The sequence below is a fragment of the Catharus ustulatus genome, chromosome 5, assembly GCF_009819885.2.
Source record: "Catharus ustulatus isolate bCatUst1 chromosome 5, bCatUst1.pri.v2, whole genome shotgun sequence".
NCBI lineage: Eukaryota > Metazoa > Chordata > Aves > Passeriformes > Turdidae > Catharus > Catharus ustulatus.
Window position 1 is genome coordinate 64,129,469 of NC_046225.1, and position 15,139 is coordinate 64,144,607.

General features: G+C 35.8%; 1 protein-coding gene across 1 annotated transcript in view; it reads left to right on the top strand.

Moving 5' to 3' along the window:
- Positions 1 to 15,139, top strand: part of KIAA0232 (KIAA0232 ortholog) — a 63,504-nt gene that overhangs the window by 19,396 nt on the left and 28,969 nt on the right. The window contains exon 3 of the mRNA XM_033061419.2: positions 11,940 to 12,077. Within this exon, the coding sequence (XP_032917310.1) occupies positions 11,940 to 12,077 (138 nt within the window). The remainder of the gene's footprint in view (positions 1 to 11,939; positions 12,078 to 15,139) is intronic.

Here is a 15,139-nt window from a genome sequence, read left to right on the forward strand (position 1 = left end):
CTGTTGTTTGGTTATATTTCAGACATTACTACCTAACTGATTCAGAACTTCCATTGTCACTTAGTTTATCTTTTTAGAAATCCAGCAAGAGCAGAGCAGGTTATTGTGAGATAGATGTAAGTGTAACTGAAGCACAAAAGATTCATGTCAGATGCTGCCAGTTTTTGAAATCTTGGCAACCATTACTGTTCATAAAAACCTTCATGCTTCCCTTGTGCAAACCAGAAAACTTGTATCTGTAAAAGTTTTTAATTTCTTTTTGTTCAAAGGTGTATCTGGCAGCAGTAGGTGACATCAGCAACAACCCCATGATTAATAATAATAATTTTAAAAACTCAGTGTAAGCACTTTCTGGAATGTACCTTAACATGTAGGTTGTGGTCAGACATGAATAGCTGTGTTTTAGAAGGGTGCAGAAAAAGGTTCCAAAACCTGTTTGAAAGAGCATGTGGGATGAGGACATTAAAACTGAAACCAATTGAAACCACATGAGAACTTGAGGAGCTTTAGAGATAGGCCAGTGGCCTTGGAGAAGATGAAGACGTGTTTCTTTTCAGTCCATTTCAGACCACAGTCATAACTTTGAAGTTGCTACTGTGATATTTCAAATTACTGAAGTGCCAAAATTAGTTTTCTTTTTATCAGGCTTTGCAAGAAGCAGGGTAACTATATTATGAAAATCTCATTCAGTTTATTTCTCATTTTGATACTTTAACTGGATCCTTTGTGGGTTTGATAACAGAGCTTTAAGGAATGTGTCTGTTCTTTTTCCAAGTTGATTATCTGAACCTAATGAGCCAAAGGGAGAAGAATACCACATGCTGACAGGGTAGCCAAAACCTGTGCTGCTGATTGGGTGCTGTGGTACCCATATGTACAGGATGTCTTCTGAACAACATTGGGCTTTGAAGCTGAAAGATTTTTTTTCCACCTCCTCCAGTTTGATCCTGTTCATAACATACTTGCCCTACTTCAAGTAACCATTTTCGAAGTTAGTTTTGGGATTTTATTCTGTAGTAATGATTAGATACATATTTATACTTGTTATGAAACATGCTGCTCCCTAATTCCTTTTTCAAATAGCTTAGTCTATAAAACCAGCAAGTACAAATTTCTTACACAGAAAATTGAGGAAATCTTTAAACACATGTGCTTGTTTTGTTTTTTATTTATTACTGATTTTAAATTTATTTTTATTTTACTTGCTGCTTAATGGTTCCTTGTATTGCCTGACATTTTAAATTACTTTTGGTTTAGTGAGGTTACTCAGAAACAAGAAAATCTTTACTCTAAAACATGTATTTACATATAAGCTATTTCAATCCAATTTTGGTGGTGGGCACAATGTTAAGACAAAGGGGAAAAACATGTACAAGTGTTGTTTACAAATGGAAGTCAAAGAAAAGAACAGGAATAAAATATGTAATGAGAAGTAATTTAGGAGTAAAATACTTAGAGTTGCTGAGCTTCTTTAACCCAGATTAATTCTCATTGAAGATTTGGTCCTTGGAATCTCAGGAATTTTTTTTATCCCATGTGATACCTATAATTCTGAAGGAAGATAAGAGAATTTCCATGGAAAGAACTATTCTCAATTAGTGGGCTTATTGCAATGATTTCTCTCCAACTTAGAGCACTTCTACAAAAAAAGACTGAAGCACTCTATTCACATGGAGAAGACAAGGGACAATGGGTACATGTTGCACTGGGAGCAGTTTCATCTTGATATGAGAATTTTTTTTCTTTTTCTCTTTTCTTGTAGTGAGAACAGTCATTCACTGGAACAACCTCCTCAGGAGTGATAGAATCCCTGTTGCTGGAGGGTTTTGAGATGCAGCAGGGTACTAGATAGTCTTGTCTATTCTCCTTTTCCCATGAAAGTATAGACCACGTGATTTTTGGAGGACTAATTTAGGAAGTCTTAATATTATGGATACTGTCATCTTCATTAGAAATGTTACAGACAGAAGATAAGATGGCCTCAGAATGTTGATGGTATCATTAGCACTGTTTTAGTTGCTTCAGGGAGCCTCCTTCAGTGCTTTCTTTATAGTGTTCTGATGTCATCAAGTATAGCAGGGAAATGGAACTCTGAAGTCTGGACTGAGGTTCTGTCAGGTAAGTACCAAAAGATTTAGTATCAAAAATAGTTTAAAAAAAAATTCCCAACCTTACTAGCATACACAGCTATTTAAGATATCACTTGTCACGTTATCCATCGCTTCTGTTTACAGTTGAAATAAGAATTTCAAAAGAATATAGGAATCTTGATTGACTATGGGAGTCTTGATTGATTAGATCTTCAGGGTTATTTTTCAGAATAAGCAGGATGTTGCCTTCTACTCTGTTAGTAGTATTTTATATGTGGGTTTTGGATTCTGATGCAGTCTTCTGTGGGTTTCTCCAGTGTAACTCTGAAGCAGATTTGTGTGGCTTTCTCCAGTATTATCTGTGTTTGTACAGTGAGCTAGTTTGATGCCTCAATAGAAGATAAGACTAAGGATGTGTGTGGGGGAGGGGGGTTGTGTTGTTTTCCTTCCCTTGTTTTTATGAATATGAGAGTGGGTTTTTTTGTTTGTATTTTGTTTAGGTTTGTTACTGGTGTTACTTCTATGCCTTGCCCAATTAGAATGGTCTGTGTTGGGTATTGTTAGATGAATTCAGGCTCAGTATCACAAACTGTTAGACTGGTAAGTCATGAGTGTCCAGAGAGTTCATAGCAGATTTTTGCAAGTTCAGAAAACATAGGTGGAAGTAAAACTCTTAATACACTGCAACCAAATTTTACTGGAATGTTTACAGTTTCTATTCTGGCTCATTGACTTAAACTGAAGTAGCTATTAAAATACTGGGAAAATTTATAAGCCAGTATGTTTTGCCCAGCTGTATTTCAAGGGAATAGAGAATTTCCAAGAAAGGAACCTTGTTTATGCTAAATTGTACTGTGGTACCAGGATCTTCAGGACTGCTATGGTTATGCATATGTTATACATACCTATAAAGAATTACTTAAAATTCTCTAAATATACACACTTTAAATGCATGTTTGGTTGGTTGGTTGGTTGGTTTTTAAATACTCAAGTACTGAAGGTAACTTAGTTATTGTTGGCACCTAGAGAACAATTCTTATCCAAGCCATACTTGCTACTTTTGGAAGTGAGTCTAAGAGTTCAAGATGTAAAAGTTCTTAAGATGTCCTTCATTCTTACTATGTACTATATTTTTCTTTTTTTAATTTCCCCCTCCCCTCAGGTTATTTTGGCAGCTGGTGAAGTGGGAGGGTTAAATGAGCAGAAGATGGAGTAGAAAATACAAAGATAGTATGAACTGGGTTTGCACATTTTCCTTGATTCCTGTGGTAGGGTTGTTAGAAACAGTTTTGGGGGTTTTGTGGCTAGTTGAGGTTTGTCATATCAGAAGACAAGTAAGGATTTCAGTGGTAGACTTGCCCTTTTTTTCCTACAGGCAAAGATGTTGCTTGTGTATAGTCTTTCAGGAGAACAATTCTCAAATTTATTTACACATATATTAGATGCCAACATGGCCTAAAAATTACTTTAAAAATCTCTTGAACCACGCTATGTAAGATATTAGTTATTTAGGTGTGTTAGGGGGTTTATTTGGTTCAGTTTGGTTTAGGTTTTTTCTAGGATTTGAGATCTGTCAATAATCTCTTCAAAATGTTTGGAAATCATTGGGATTTTGTGCTGACTTTTTAGTCCCTTTTTGGTCCATTAAGGAAAAGCTCATAAAATTCATGTGGGTTTATAGACTGTTTAATGTAAGTAAAGTGCAGAATGTTTCTGAATTTCTACTGAATTTACTTATTTTGGAATAAATGATAAACTAAGCAGAAAATCATGAAAATGCTGACAAGTTTTTAACCTTTGGGGACCCACAGAATTCCTTTTGGTGGACATCTGAACATTGTGAGAGCCTTTTGACTTCACGCTAGACTGACCTTTTAATCAGAATACCTTTCTCTTAGTTTCCTAGTGGCAAACTAACTAGGTGCTTTTAAGATTTGATTGTTGTTTAAATGCTAATTAAAAATATATTTGTAGATGATGTGTTCTCAAACCAATTTAAGATGGTATAATCTGTGTGAAGCAGAAGGCATTGCCTTAAAATATATTTTGTGTGAAACATTATTTCATTGGTCTTTCTTTGTACTTTATACAGTATTAAAATCAGTATTCTATGTTGTATCTTTCACTTACTATTTGTAAGCCTGTCTGATTTTGAATATAACAAGTTTATGGTTCAGTGCTATAGACTTGTTACTGTAGACTATTCTCTCTTTTGAAGGAATAGAGCCTTTATTTTAAAAAACCCAAACCCTAACCCCAACAGCTAGACACTCTGTGAGATAAAGGCTTTATTTGTAAGCCTTTGGTCATGCAGCACGAAGATCGAAATGCATTCGTTATGCGTCCTTTCCATATCAAGTGTCTTCTGTTGCTTTTGATCTCCTTCTTTTAACTCGTTTTTGGAAGTTAACAGTTTTTTCCTGAACCTCAAAAGTAAAAACCCTTTTTATTTTTAATTTTTTTTTAAAGATTTCATTTTCCTAACTCTCAGAATTCATTGGCTATTGCACTGCAAACGATGTACTTCTGTGACCAGGTTGAGATTTTTGCTTTTGATTTTTCAGTTTTTAACAGGGAGGCTTTTTTGTGGGAAGACTAAGTATTTGTCGACTGATTTGAAGTAGTTCCATTCAGTTAATCTTTTATATGGATGCATAAAAAGTCTTCAGAATGATAGTTACACTTCTGCTGGCTTTGATCTTTTCATCATTTCATCATTTTCACTTACATATGTAAAGTCAAAATGTAGTTTTCTTTTTTATATTAAGAGATGAAGAGAGCAGCGAAAGAGACATCTCAGCCCACAGGTGATTTATATTAGGGCTTTACCTTGTGGTTTTAAGTCCATAAATGATTTTGGCCTATCCTTCTGCCCTGACACAGGGATATCATTGCCAACTTTAGTCTCTGTTTGGCTTGCATGTGCTAATGACACAGGACACTTTGGTGACCGAACGTGGGATGCACTTGCTTGGTTCCCAGATCCAGTGCAGTGTGGCCGTTTGTTCTCCTGCCATCCCATATTAACCCAGTAGAGGGACCTGATGTCTGGATTTATTTTCTAGTAATAGATACTAGTTTTTCCCGTGTGTATTTTGGGGGGAAGAGGATGTGGGGTTTTGTATGTGTGTTGTGTTTTGTATGTCTCATTCATAACCTAAAGAGAGGAGGAGAAATGAGCATTTGGTCCTCTGTACTCCACTGGCCATGTGTTAAATGTTAATCAGGCTGGTTTGTCTATTTGACAAAAATAACAGGGCTGCTTCTAGTATAATTACACCTATTCTTTTATCATTTCTAAGAAATACTTTTGGATCACTCAAACATATTTTTTCATAACACATTACAATATGTGGAGTGGGTTCAGCTGCAGTAGGGAAACGCTGTGTGACTGCTGTACACAAGTGTCAGTAAATTTCAGAGTTCAGCAGCAACATGTAGAAATAAATTTCTTGAATGCAAAGCACTTTCTGTTTAGTTTGTATTTGTGTTACTGCTTATTAACCTGTGTAACAGTCTTGTCGGAACAATTTTTAAAATTTTCTGACCATAGTTTTTTAGTCAGTACCCCAACTAAGTATGTAAATTTCAAATTGTGGGAATCAGTGTATAAAGAAGAGAATAGGTAGGAGGGGGAACTGTGAGACCAAGACTTTTAGCTGTCCTTTTTATATGACTAATTTGAAATCCTTAGATTACTCAAATGAGTATGTTTATAACCAATAAGAGTAACCCCTTTCTTCTTCTCATACATAAATATGTAAACTGAAGAAAGGACTAATTAATCATATTTAGAAAATGGTACTATATCTTGAAATTAATATGCCCATAAAGTTAAGCCACTTCATAAAAACTCAGATAACTAAATTTAAAAGTTCATAGAGGAAAACTTAGCTGTGCTCCTGCCCTCCATCCCTTTCTAGGAAGAGGGGACTGTAGCTGACAACTATATAATTCAAATTTTGGGAAGTAATTTTGTTGTGTACAGTATTAGTTTTTTGAGAAAAACTAGGTGGATATGGATTCCTCTTCATTTAAGTGATGGAAGATGTCTGAAATGTCTTCACTGTAAAAGCACATGGCTCAAGAAAATTATTTATTGATTTTTAGTTGGCATTTGTCTTGTTAATTGTGCAGTAACTGATCTGTTCTCTATTTCTCTGTCCAGTGACTTAGATGCAGGACAGGTTTAGAGTATCATGGGCTATGAGTTTGTACTCTCTGTTCTGTTTTAGGGGTGGGAATTGTGCTGGCAGGGATTGGAGCTCAGCATTAGGCTCGCAGGGACTTCGTATTTGTTCAAACTGTATGAGTTCCAGGGCAGTCATCTTCAGCTTATGTGTTAGTGCTGAAGAAAAGCATTCATTCTCAAGGACTTTGCTTATCTGAGAAACTTTATTTCCATGTTCTCTGCTGCGTTTGTATTGATGTGAGTGATCATGTTGAGCTGCTTCTTCCTTTTTTATGAAGTTGTGACTATTAATGTATTATCACAAAGGCTTACATAATACAAAGCAGAGATGGAAGCTCAGGTGCCAGGCTGGCGAGTCTTCTGAACAGTCAGGATTTCTTTGCAGCTATCTGTGCTGATACAATTGTACTGTTTGGATTTCTGGGGATAATTGAGATATTTCCTTTGTGTTCTTTGAGTACAGAGCATTGCATGACAGCACACTTGCCACATTTCTCCAAGCATAGATGTGTGCTGCCTATATTCTCTGAAATCAGATGATTACAGTGGTCTGTGATGCTTGCCATATAATTTTATCTCTAAGGCCAAGAACGCAACCATAAATGCTATGAAATAACTTTTCCAGTCATGACATGCCCCTTTCAGACACCCTTTACGCCTCTGTAGTGACAGTTTCTGTTGAGTTCCTGGCTTTCTTTTCTGCAGTGTAAGTCAGACATGTAAGTAAAATGATGTCTTTATAGCTCTAGCAATAGCCTTGCTAAATTCTTCTCTTCTACTTTTACTTTAATGGGAAAAGTCTAAAGGCAATCTGCTCAACAAACATAAGATTTTAACAGATGCAGCATTTGCATGTTCTCTCATTCTTTGGAGTGGGTGTTACAAATTTCTTCTCCTTAGTTTTAGCCTAGAAGTAACTTTTAATTAGTGAACATCACATAGACTGCCCTTTTAAACTGGTGGGATTATAAACAAAAGTTTATAATTGACAGAAACTCAGATTACAGGATTTTATACTTAGATTGATTAGTTTTGATAAATAGAATTCTTCCCTGCCTGCCATCAGTCCTGAACACCCTGAGGTCATAGCAGTAATCATTATGGGCTTTTCTGTTACAGTCAGGCTCCACAGGGTTGTAATGTTGTGGTTGTGACATCTGGGAAAGAGGTGACTGGTAGTGGCTAGATGATTCCGTTGTATTTCACTAGAAGTCTAAGATTAATTCTTTCCCTGATAATATTTGGATTTGGAGTTACTATCTAACATTAAAGAACGTTTCCCAGTCCTCTCTGTTCTGTGTTTAGCAATGGTTTTTTGCCATGGAGAAAATGTATGCTGTTCTCTGAAATGTACTCTTCATCTGTATTTCCTTTGGGGCATATTAGCTAAGTTTGAGCAAATGTTCTTGTGTTTTCTTCTGAACTGTCTCACCTATGCACTATCCTTTTATCTTTGCCTCAGTCTGAGGCAGCCTGTAAGGAATGTCTAAGCTGGTCCTGGCCTATCAGACCTTTCTCAGTATTTATAATAAATTTCATTATGAAAAGGCCATCTCTGTGGCTTTAAGCAATGTATGAGAGTTTTTCCTGAATTTCAGTTTAGTGGAAGCATTTTTTCAGACAAGATCACTGAAGATCTTTATTTTCCCATAAGAACTTACAAACCACTTAACTGCACTTAAAAAAGGCATCACAAGCTTTGCACAGGTCCAGGTAGTTGACATAATTTACTCTTCTCTTACCACCAATGCTGTCATCCTATCATAGGTCACCAAACTTGTCAGGCATGATCTGCTCCCAGTGAAGCCATGTTGGCTGTCACCAGTCACCTCCTTGTTTTCCAGGTGTTTTAGTACAGTTTCCAGGAGGATCTGTGCTGTGATCTTGCCAGGCACAGAAGTGACACTGACTGGCCTGTAGCTCCCCAAGTCTTCCTTTTTTTTTTCCTTATTAAAAACAGGTTATGTTTCTTTGTAATGTTGCTATTTATGTGGACCATGAGTTTCATGATGTTTTTTATTTCAGTTGCGTCTCAAGGTGTCACATTTGTTTTCTTAGGGATAGTAGATATTTCTCTTTACAGCAAATGAAAGGAGAATCACTATCAAACTTGCTTTTGCTTTTTTTTTTTTTTCTTCTCCAATTTCTTGGTAGTTTAGAGGGAAGTGGTGAAATTGCTGCTTTTACATAGTTGAATAGAATTAGCTGTTTCAAAATCTGTCTAAAATTTTTGCCTGTATCTTAATTTCAAATGGAATTAAGCATTCAAAATACTGGATTTCTTGAGGCACCGTTAGTGTGAAGAATACAGATACTTCAATGTTTTTTAAGCCATATTTATTGTTATTAAGTTATTCTTGTCAGGAAACTTTACACTTTCAGTGTCTTCATGATTGAAAAATCTCTAATGAAATTATCTAGTTATGTAGTAGGTAGGGCATAGTAGGACTCTGAAAAGTAGATATTTAAATAGCAGTTTAGATAAAACTTGGGATTTTTTCAGTATCCAGAAGGCATTGGCTTTCTGTTTATATCTCTTTAATATTGGATGACCATGTCTTAAAAATTTAGGTAATGGTAGTCTGGTTTAAATATTTGAACTCTGTAAGGAAAAATTTAGTTTTTCTTCTAAGAAGAACACTTTTAAAGTCTATAAGTTGAGAGTGGCATTGCTTTTGTGAAAAGTTCAGTGACCAGTGAAGAGCTCTTGCATTAAAACGAGTGTTATCTTGTGATCTCTGGTTCTGTTAGGAAACAAGGTAAATGAAGGCTTCTTGTAGGTGAGGAGATCAGAAGTCCTTGGTCATTCTTTCCACATGGAGGAAGTAGTTTACCTGTCTTCATGGATACAGAATGATTTGCTGAGCTGCTTTCTTCCCTGTTTGTTATGGACTTGATACTTTCCAGTCTAAGGAGTAAAGCACTAATGAGCTCCTGACTGCTGAAGACAGAGAGAAAAAGAGAGGGGGGAAAAATTAAGAGACTAATTTAAACCATTAGAAACTACTGGGCTGTCTTTTTTTTTTTTCTCTTTTCCTTTTCTTGTCAGTTTACTCATCGTAAAACAAGAGGATGGCTCTGTGTCTCACTGTTCTACAAACTCATTCTCTAGGGTGTATTAAATTTTCTTGTTTCTCGGGCATTTTACTGTAATGTTTGGCCTTGCAAAAACTTTGTCTTTGATCCAGAATGGTTCTGATACATGAGAATTATGCTTAAGGATTTTTTTCTCTTCACTGTGGTTTTATGGGTGTGGTGTTTTATTTGTGTACAGAAGGTGCAAGATCCTCAGTAATGTAGGCTGTATGAAATACATATATAGTGCTGATAAATACTGGTAAATAAATGTAGTTTAGACGAGGATTTTTAACTGCAAAATTTTGCATGAAATAGCTGTAATCCATGATGTTTGCTGGTCTTGTAAAATCTGAGTTTGTCCAGGAAAAAAAATCCCAACCCAAGTTTTAGACTTGGCAGCCAGGTGTGACTGAAAACCATGTGTCCAAAAAAAAATTTTTTTTGTATATTGTGTAAAGAAGTAGAAAGAAAATGAGAATTCTGTTGGAGCAATGTCCTCAATTGCTGCATCCTGAAAGACAAGCCATGTTGTTCCCAGAGTGCACAAACAACTCACTCATTCTGGAAGGAGGGATGAGACCATGATACCACAGCTCTGAGGTGGGGGCCTGAGAGAGAATTCCATTTAGCTTCCTTTCCCCCATTAAGAAATTGCATATCTCTTAAAAGAGATTTTTCAGTTTTTGAAAGTTGAAAACTGTCAAAGTTTGTAGACAAGTGTCAGGTATTTTTCAGATTACATGTGTGAAGAACTGAATGAAATGCTTTATAAATTTCTGTGAGCTTGAATGTTCTTGCTGCTCTGCTGACAGATAGTTGGTAAAGCTGTGATGTATCAGTACAAAGCAAACCTTTGTTAGTTAGCATAGAGAAAAACAGTAATACATAGCATTTTAGGAATGTTTTCCTACTGCAGATGTTGTCTTTGTGAACTTTCCACGTAAAATCAGAATAAATGAAGTTAACCCAGTGCAAATATGCTGATGTACCTGGATTTTCACCCACACAGATGGGTCTGTATGTACTCATTTGCAGCTGTCCCCCTGTGAATGAGCTGGAGGGGTTTTGGGAGCTGGTGGGGGGTAGGTGATTCTCATCAGTTTGGTTTCTTTGAATGAATATTGGGAAGAGTTAGAGTGCTCTACAGCCTCATTGTATAAAGAAATATATAAACTGCAGTTTTGGAAAGGACTTAAAAAATTATTTTAAAAAATGGAATTGTATATATGCACAGTCTTTTAAACGTATTTTCTGGGGTTTATTTCTGATTTTTTTTCCTACTATTTCTTTTGTTTGTTCTTCTAAGAATAGTACAGTAGCCTGTTCAGATTTTTTGTTTTAAGTGAATCACTGGCACCTTGCACAAGAGCTAGGAAAAACATTGACTGGTAGCTTTTTGTTCTTTCAGCACTAAATGCAATTCTCCAGTTTTGGTGCTCAAATAAGACTTTAGGCAGTAAATCCAGTAAATTGCTCTGCTCCTTCATGTGAAGTCACAAACAACAGCCCTTCAGTGCCTGCTCCTGAAGATGATTGGTCTCTCTTGGCCCCCATGTTTTTCCCATCTTGTTCTTTTATTGCACAGGGACAATTATTTGCACTGACAACTTGTTTTTACTTTATTTTGAAACCATGGGGAATTAGGAATTCTTTTAAATGAAGGTAGGCTTAGCCTGGTTTTCTTTGGAAGCAGTAACAGATACATTGAAAGGGTTGAAGCAGGTAGGCTGAAAAACATCAGATGTTTGTGAACCTCTCTGAAGAAGACAAGCATACATTTTAAAATGTTAAAGATTATTTTACTGATAGCCAAAATAGTTCTTTCATGGGACAAATATGGGAAATCAGGTATATGTATGTGAATAGACTGTAAAGAACTAGCAAGTCTGGTAATAAATTGTGCGACTTCTAAAAAACCATATGAAAGGGATGCTACGTATCTTCAGATAATTGCATATAATACAATAGCATTCTACTTTGATTTTATTGTTCTTCATCGTTCTTACATGTGTTGGAAGCCAACCCCACCTACTCACCCTCACTTCTCAGTTGTTTGAATTTTCTTCTGAGATAGTTCATGTTTATTTTATGATAGGTAGTGATATATAGTTGTAATCATACTCATTTAGCACTGAGTTGAAGGCTTCAGGATCTAACACTGCATTTTCTTTTTCTGGCTTGTTTAACTTTCTCTTAAGTTTGATCTTAACTCAGAACTACTTGCTTTTCATTCTTATTATTTCAGAGATCAGTGAAACTAACATATTTGTGTAAATTACAGTAATGCATTCAACCTTAAGTTGGCCATAAAATTACCTTTGTGGATGTACTTTGCAATTGGAAAATATTGCAGTGAAGTGTGAGTTGCCTCCATGTCCTGTGAAAGATGCATGTGCTTTTCTGAATAGTAAGTGCAAGTTTTATGTAATCAAACTAATCTTTAATTTGGCAAAAAATGGTTTTAGCAGATAGAGAAGGGTTGGTTTCATTTTGCACAGTATGTTTTCTGTAGTCCTGTTCTGCTATAGTACTGAAATATTAATGTATTTAAATAATGTAATTTCTTTATTTGATTTTAGGAGAATGACATCTTCCTGGGCTGGGAAAAGGGAGCTTACAAGAAATGGGGAAAGAGTAAGAAAAAGTGCTCTGATCTAACACTAGAGGAAATGAAAAAACAGGCTGCTGTCCAGTGTCTTCGCTCTGCTTCTGATGAAGTAAGTTTGGACTATTTAATAGATTCTTAAGGCTTTATGTCCTTCTTTGTGCTAGATGTATTTGGCTTGTGATGGCTTATATTTTAATTTGTGGCTTCTTAAAGTGCTAGTTCACCAAGAGTTCTCCAAGAGTTATTTATTTTTATTTAGGAAATCCGTGTATGTTAGAATAATTTCACAAGACATTCTGTACTATGTAGTGTCATGGTTTCCTTTCTGTAAACCCTCACCTGTTCTTGTCAGGGGCAGTTGCAATACACCAGTTTGAGTTGAAATTACCACAAAACTTTGCATAAAAGTAATTCTAAAAATTCGAAGTTGAGTTTGTTTTGTGTGTGAATAGAAAGGACTGGAATATGGGGGCAGAAAGCCATTTTGCTCTGTGCATGCAATGTATGTAATCCAGAATTTCTGAATAAAAAGCCGTGTTCAGTAGCAAATGTTCACTTTCCAGATTACATGATTGGGTGGAAGTGAAGTGCGCTGACTGGAGCAGGTGAGAGGTGAAGGCAGCAGGTTGAAGGAAGATAGCAGAGGCGGCAGATATTGTGTAGTTGAGCAGAAAAGTGAACAAAGGGAGAGGCAGTTGAAGGTAATGCTTAAAAAGAAAGAATGATCTGTAGCACAAGTCAAAGCAAGCTCTGCAGGGAGATTTTTCAGACAGCAAAATGAGAAACTGTTTTTCAATTTACAGAACTATAAATACTCTGATCTGTCACTGCTGTAAGAAGAATCTACCCCACCTATGCAGCCTGGTTACATTATTGCTCTCCACACCTTCCTAGTCATAGCTTGTGCTTGCACAAGCATTTGTGTGGTCATGGGGAGAACTGGCTTTGGAAAGTGAATCAGTTTCCTTAAATTAACTTGGTTGGGGCAGAGGAAATGTTAACCCAGAGAGGTTTCCTGTCAGATTTGTGGCATAGACACTTGTGCCAGCAAGGCTGTGGAAGAGTAGTTAAGGAAGTGGGGAAGATTTGGTGGTTATTCCCACCACCTTCAGCAGCATTACCATCGCATTCTGGCTCACTGTGAAACTACTTGAGTATTTGTTCAGTTACTAAATTGTTAATTGACTAACTGGGAGATTTCTGAACTCCCATTTTCCCATTACTTATTATCCTAACAAAGTGATGCAAACTACTATTTTGTTGGTAATTTGCTCTGCTCTCATAGTTACAGAATATTGAGGTCAGCACTCTAACTACCATAGAAGTTAATTTGAATATGAAACAAATATGGAGAAATAATTGCAAGAGGTAATATCTTTCTTGAGGATATGTTTGTCTTTGTATACTCATTTTATGAACAATAAAATATATGACTTGTACATAGACTAGGAATACTGATGATTGATTCTTACCTTCAGAAGTTACACTTTTGATTCATCTCCACACATGGTTGAATATCAAGATTAATCACTTAGAACTAAATTTATGTTATATAGAGAAATTTACTTACAGAACAAAAGGAAGGAGGTGAATTTATTAGTAGCCTATAACAGAGAAGAAACTATTCAAGTACAGTTTTGAAGGAATAAAACTACATGGGATCTAAAAGGGGTCAAATTTTTAGTTTTCAACATTAACTTATAATCTGCAGCCTGTAGCCTTATTTCAGGGCTATTTTGACTTCTGTTGCCTGCTCAGACAATTAAGTTGCACATTTGTTGTCATTAATGAAATTGCAGGTCATAATTTTTATGATGTATATTCAAACACAGAATTGCACTTTTAAACCTTTTTTAAAAAAATTTGCTTTGGAGATAGTTTAACACATGCATTGCATGAAAGAAATACAGACTTCTTATCTTTTCCCCCAGAATTAAAGGGAAGGGTGATCCTGCTTAAATGCTAGTAATACTTTAAAGTAAAGTAAGATATCTTTTATTTCTGATTTTTCAAACACATTTCTCATGTTGTTGGGTTTTTGTATTTAAGTTTATGTGCTGATATGAGGGAATAATGAATAGATTTTGGACTGTGAAAGGTAATGTTGAATGCTGAGGCATTCAAGCTGCTCCATACAATGTTCATGGTTTCATCTCCACAAAAAGATAGAAATACTCTGTGAACTGTAGGTGAAATTGTGGATCAGTTGAGTGTAAGGAGTATTTATAAAAATTGTTGAGATACAAGTAAATAATTTTTTTCCAGTGCCGCTTGATGTTTACCTGTGATTTGTTGTTGTTGTCAGATGAGGTAGATGTGTTCATTAGGATGTTCTCTTTTTTACGTATGATAAATAGTCCACCTGGACAGTTATGGAGCTTGCTTATAGTTTTGTTTACCTTCTGTGATCCCTTTTTCAAAGTAGGTGGATACAGAAATGCCAGTCTGTTCATATGGATATGGACCACTTGCTCTTCTAGCCTAACCTCTTCTTTCAACCTTAGTATTGGAGCAAAGCAAGCAAGTTCGAGCCTCTTTATTGGGAGTAATTGGAAAAATGTCTTGCTGGATTTCAACTTGAATATATTTAAATAAAATTGTATTTAAGTGAAGTGACTATAGTGTTTGCTCTGTGTGTGTCTGTAGACAGAGTATGTATGTGCACCTGTGTATAGGCACACACAAACAAACACACAAAAAGAGTCAAAACAGAGTGACAATTCAATGTGGGATTCAATTTAGGATTTTGCAACCAGGTCGCTTTAGAAAGAAAGTCTGCAGAGGATGAAAAGGTAATGAAGGTCAGTAGTAACTTTTCTAACTCTTGTAGGAAATTACAGAGCTATGGTTAATGTAATTTTGACTTTACATTTGATGATTTAAACCAATAACATGTTAAGAAATGGCAGACAGTCTGCCTCCTCCCCCTACAAGTAAACAAAAGCTTTGAAATTGGGTGATCACTTCAAAAAGGTGCTTGATGGAAAAAGGAAGTCATAAAACAAATTATATGAAAATTGGCTTGATAGTGGTAAATACTTTTTTGACAGACTTTCATTTAGTGGTTGAAACCAATATTTTGAAATCACCTCTTGTGGATTTTCACTTCTACAATATTCATTCTTTGGATGTACTTCATTTGGTAGCTTAGTTTTGCTTGAATTAATTTCT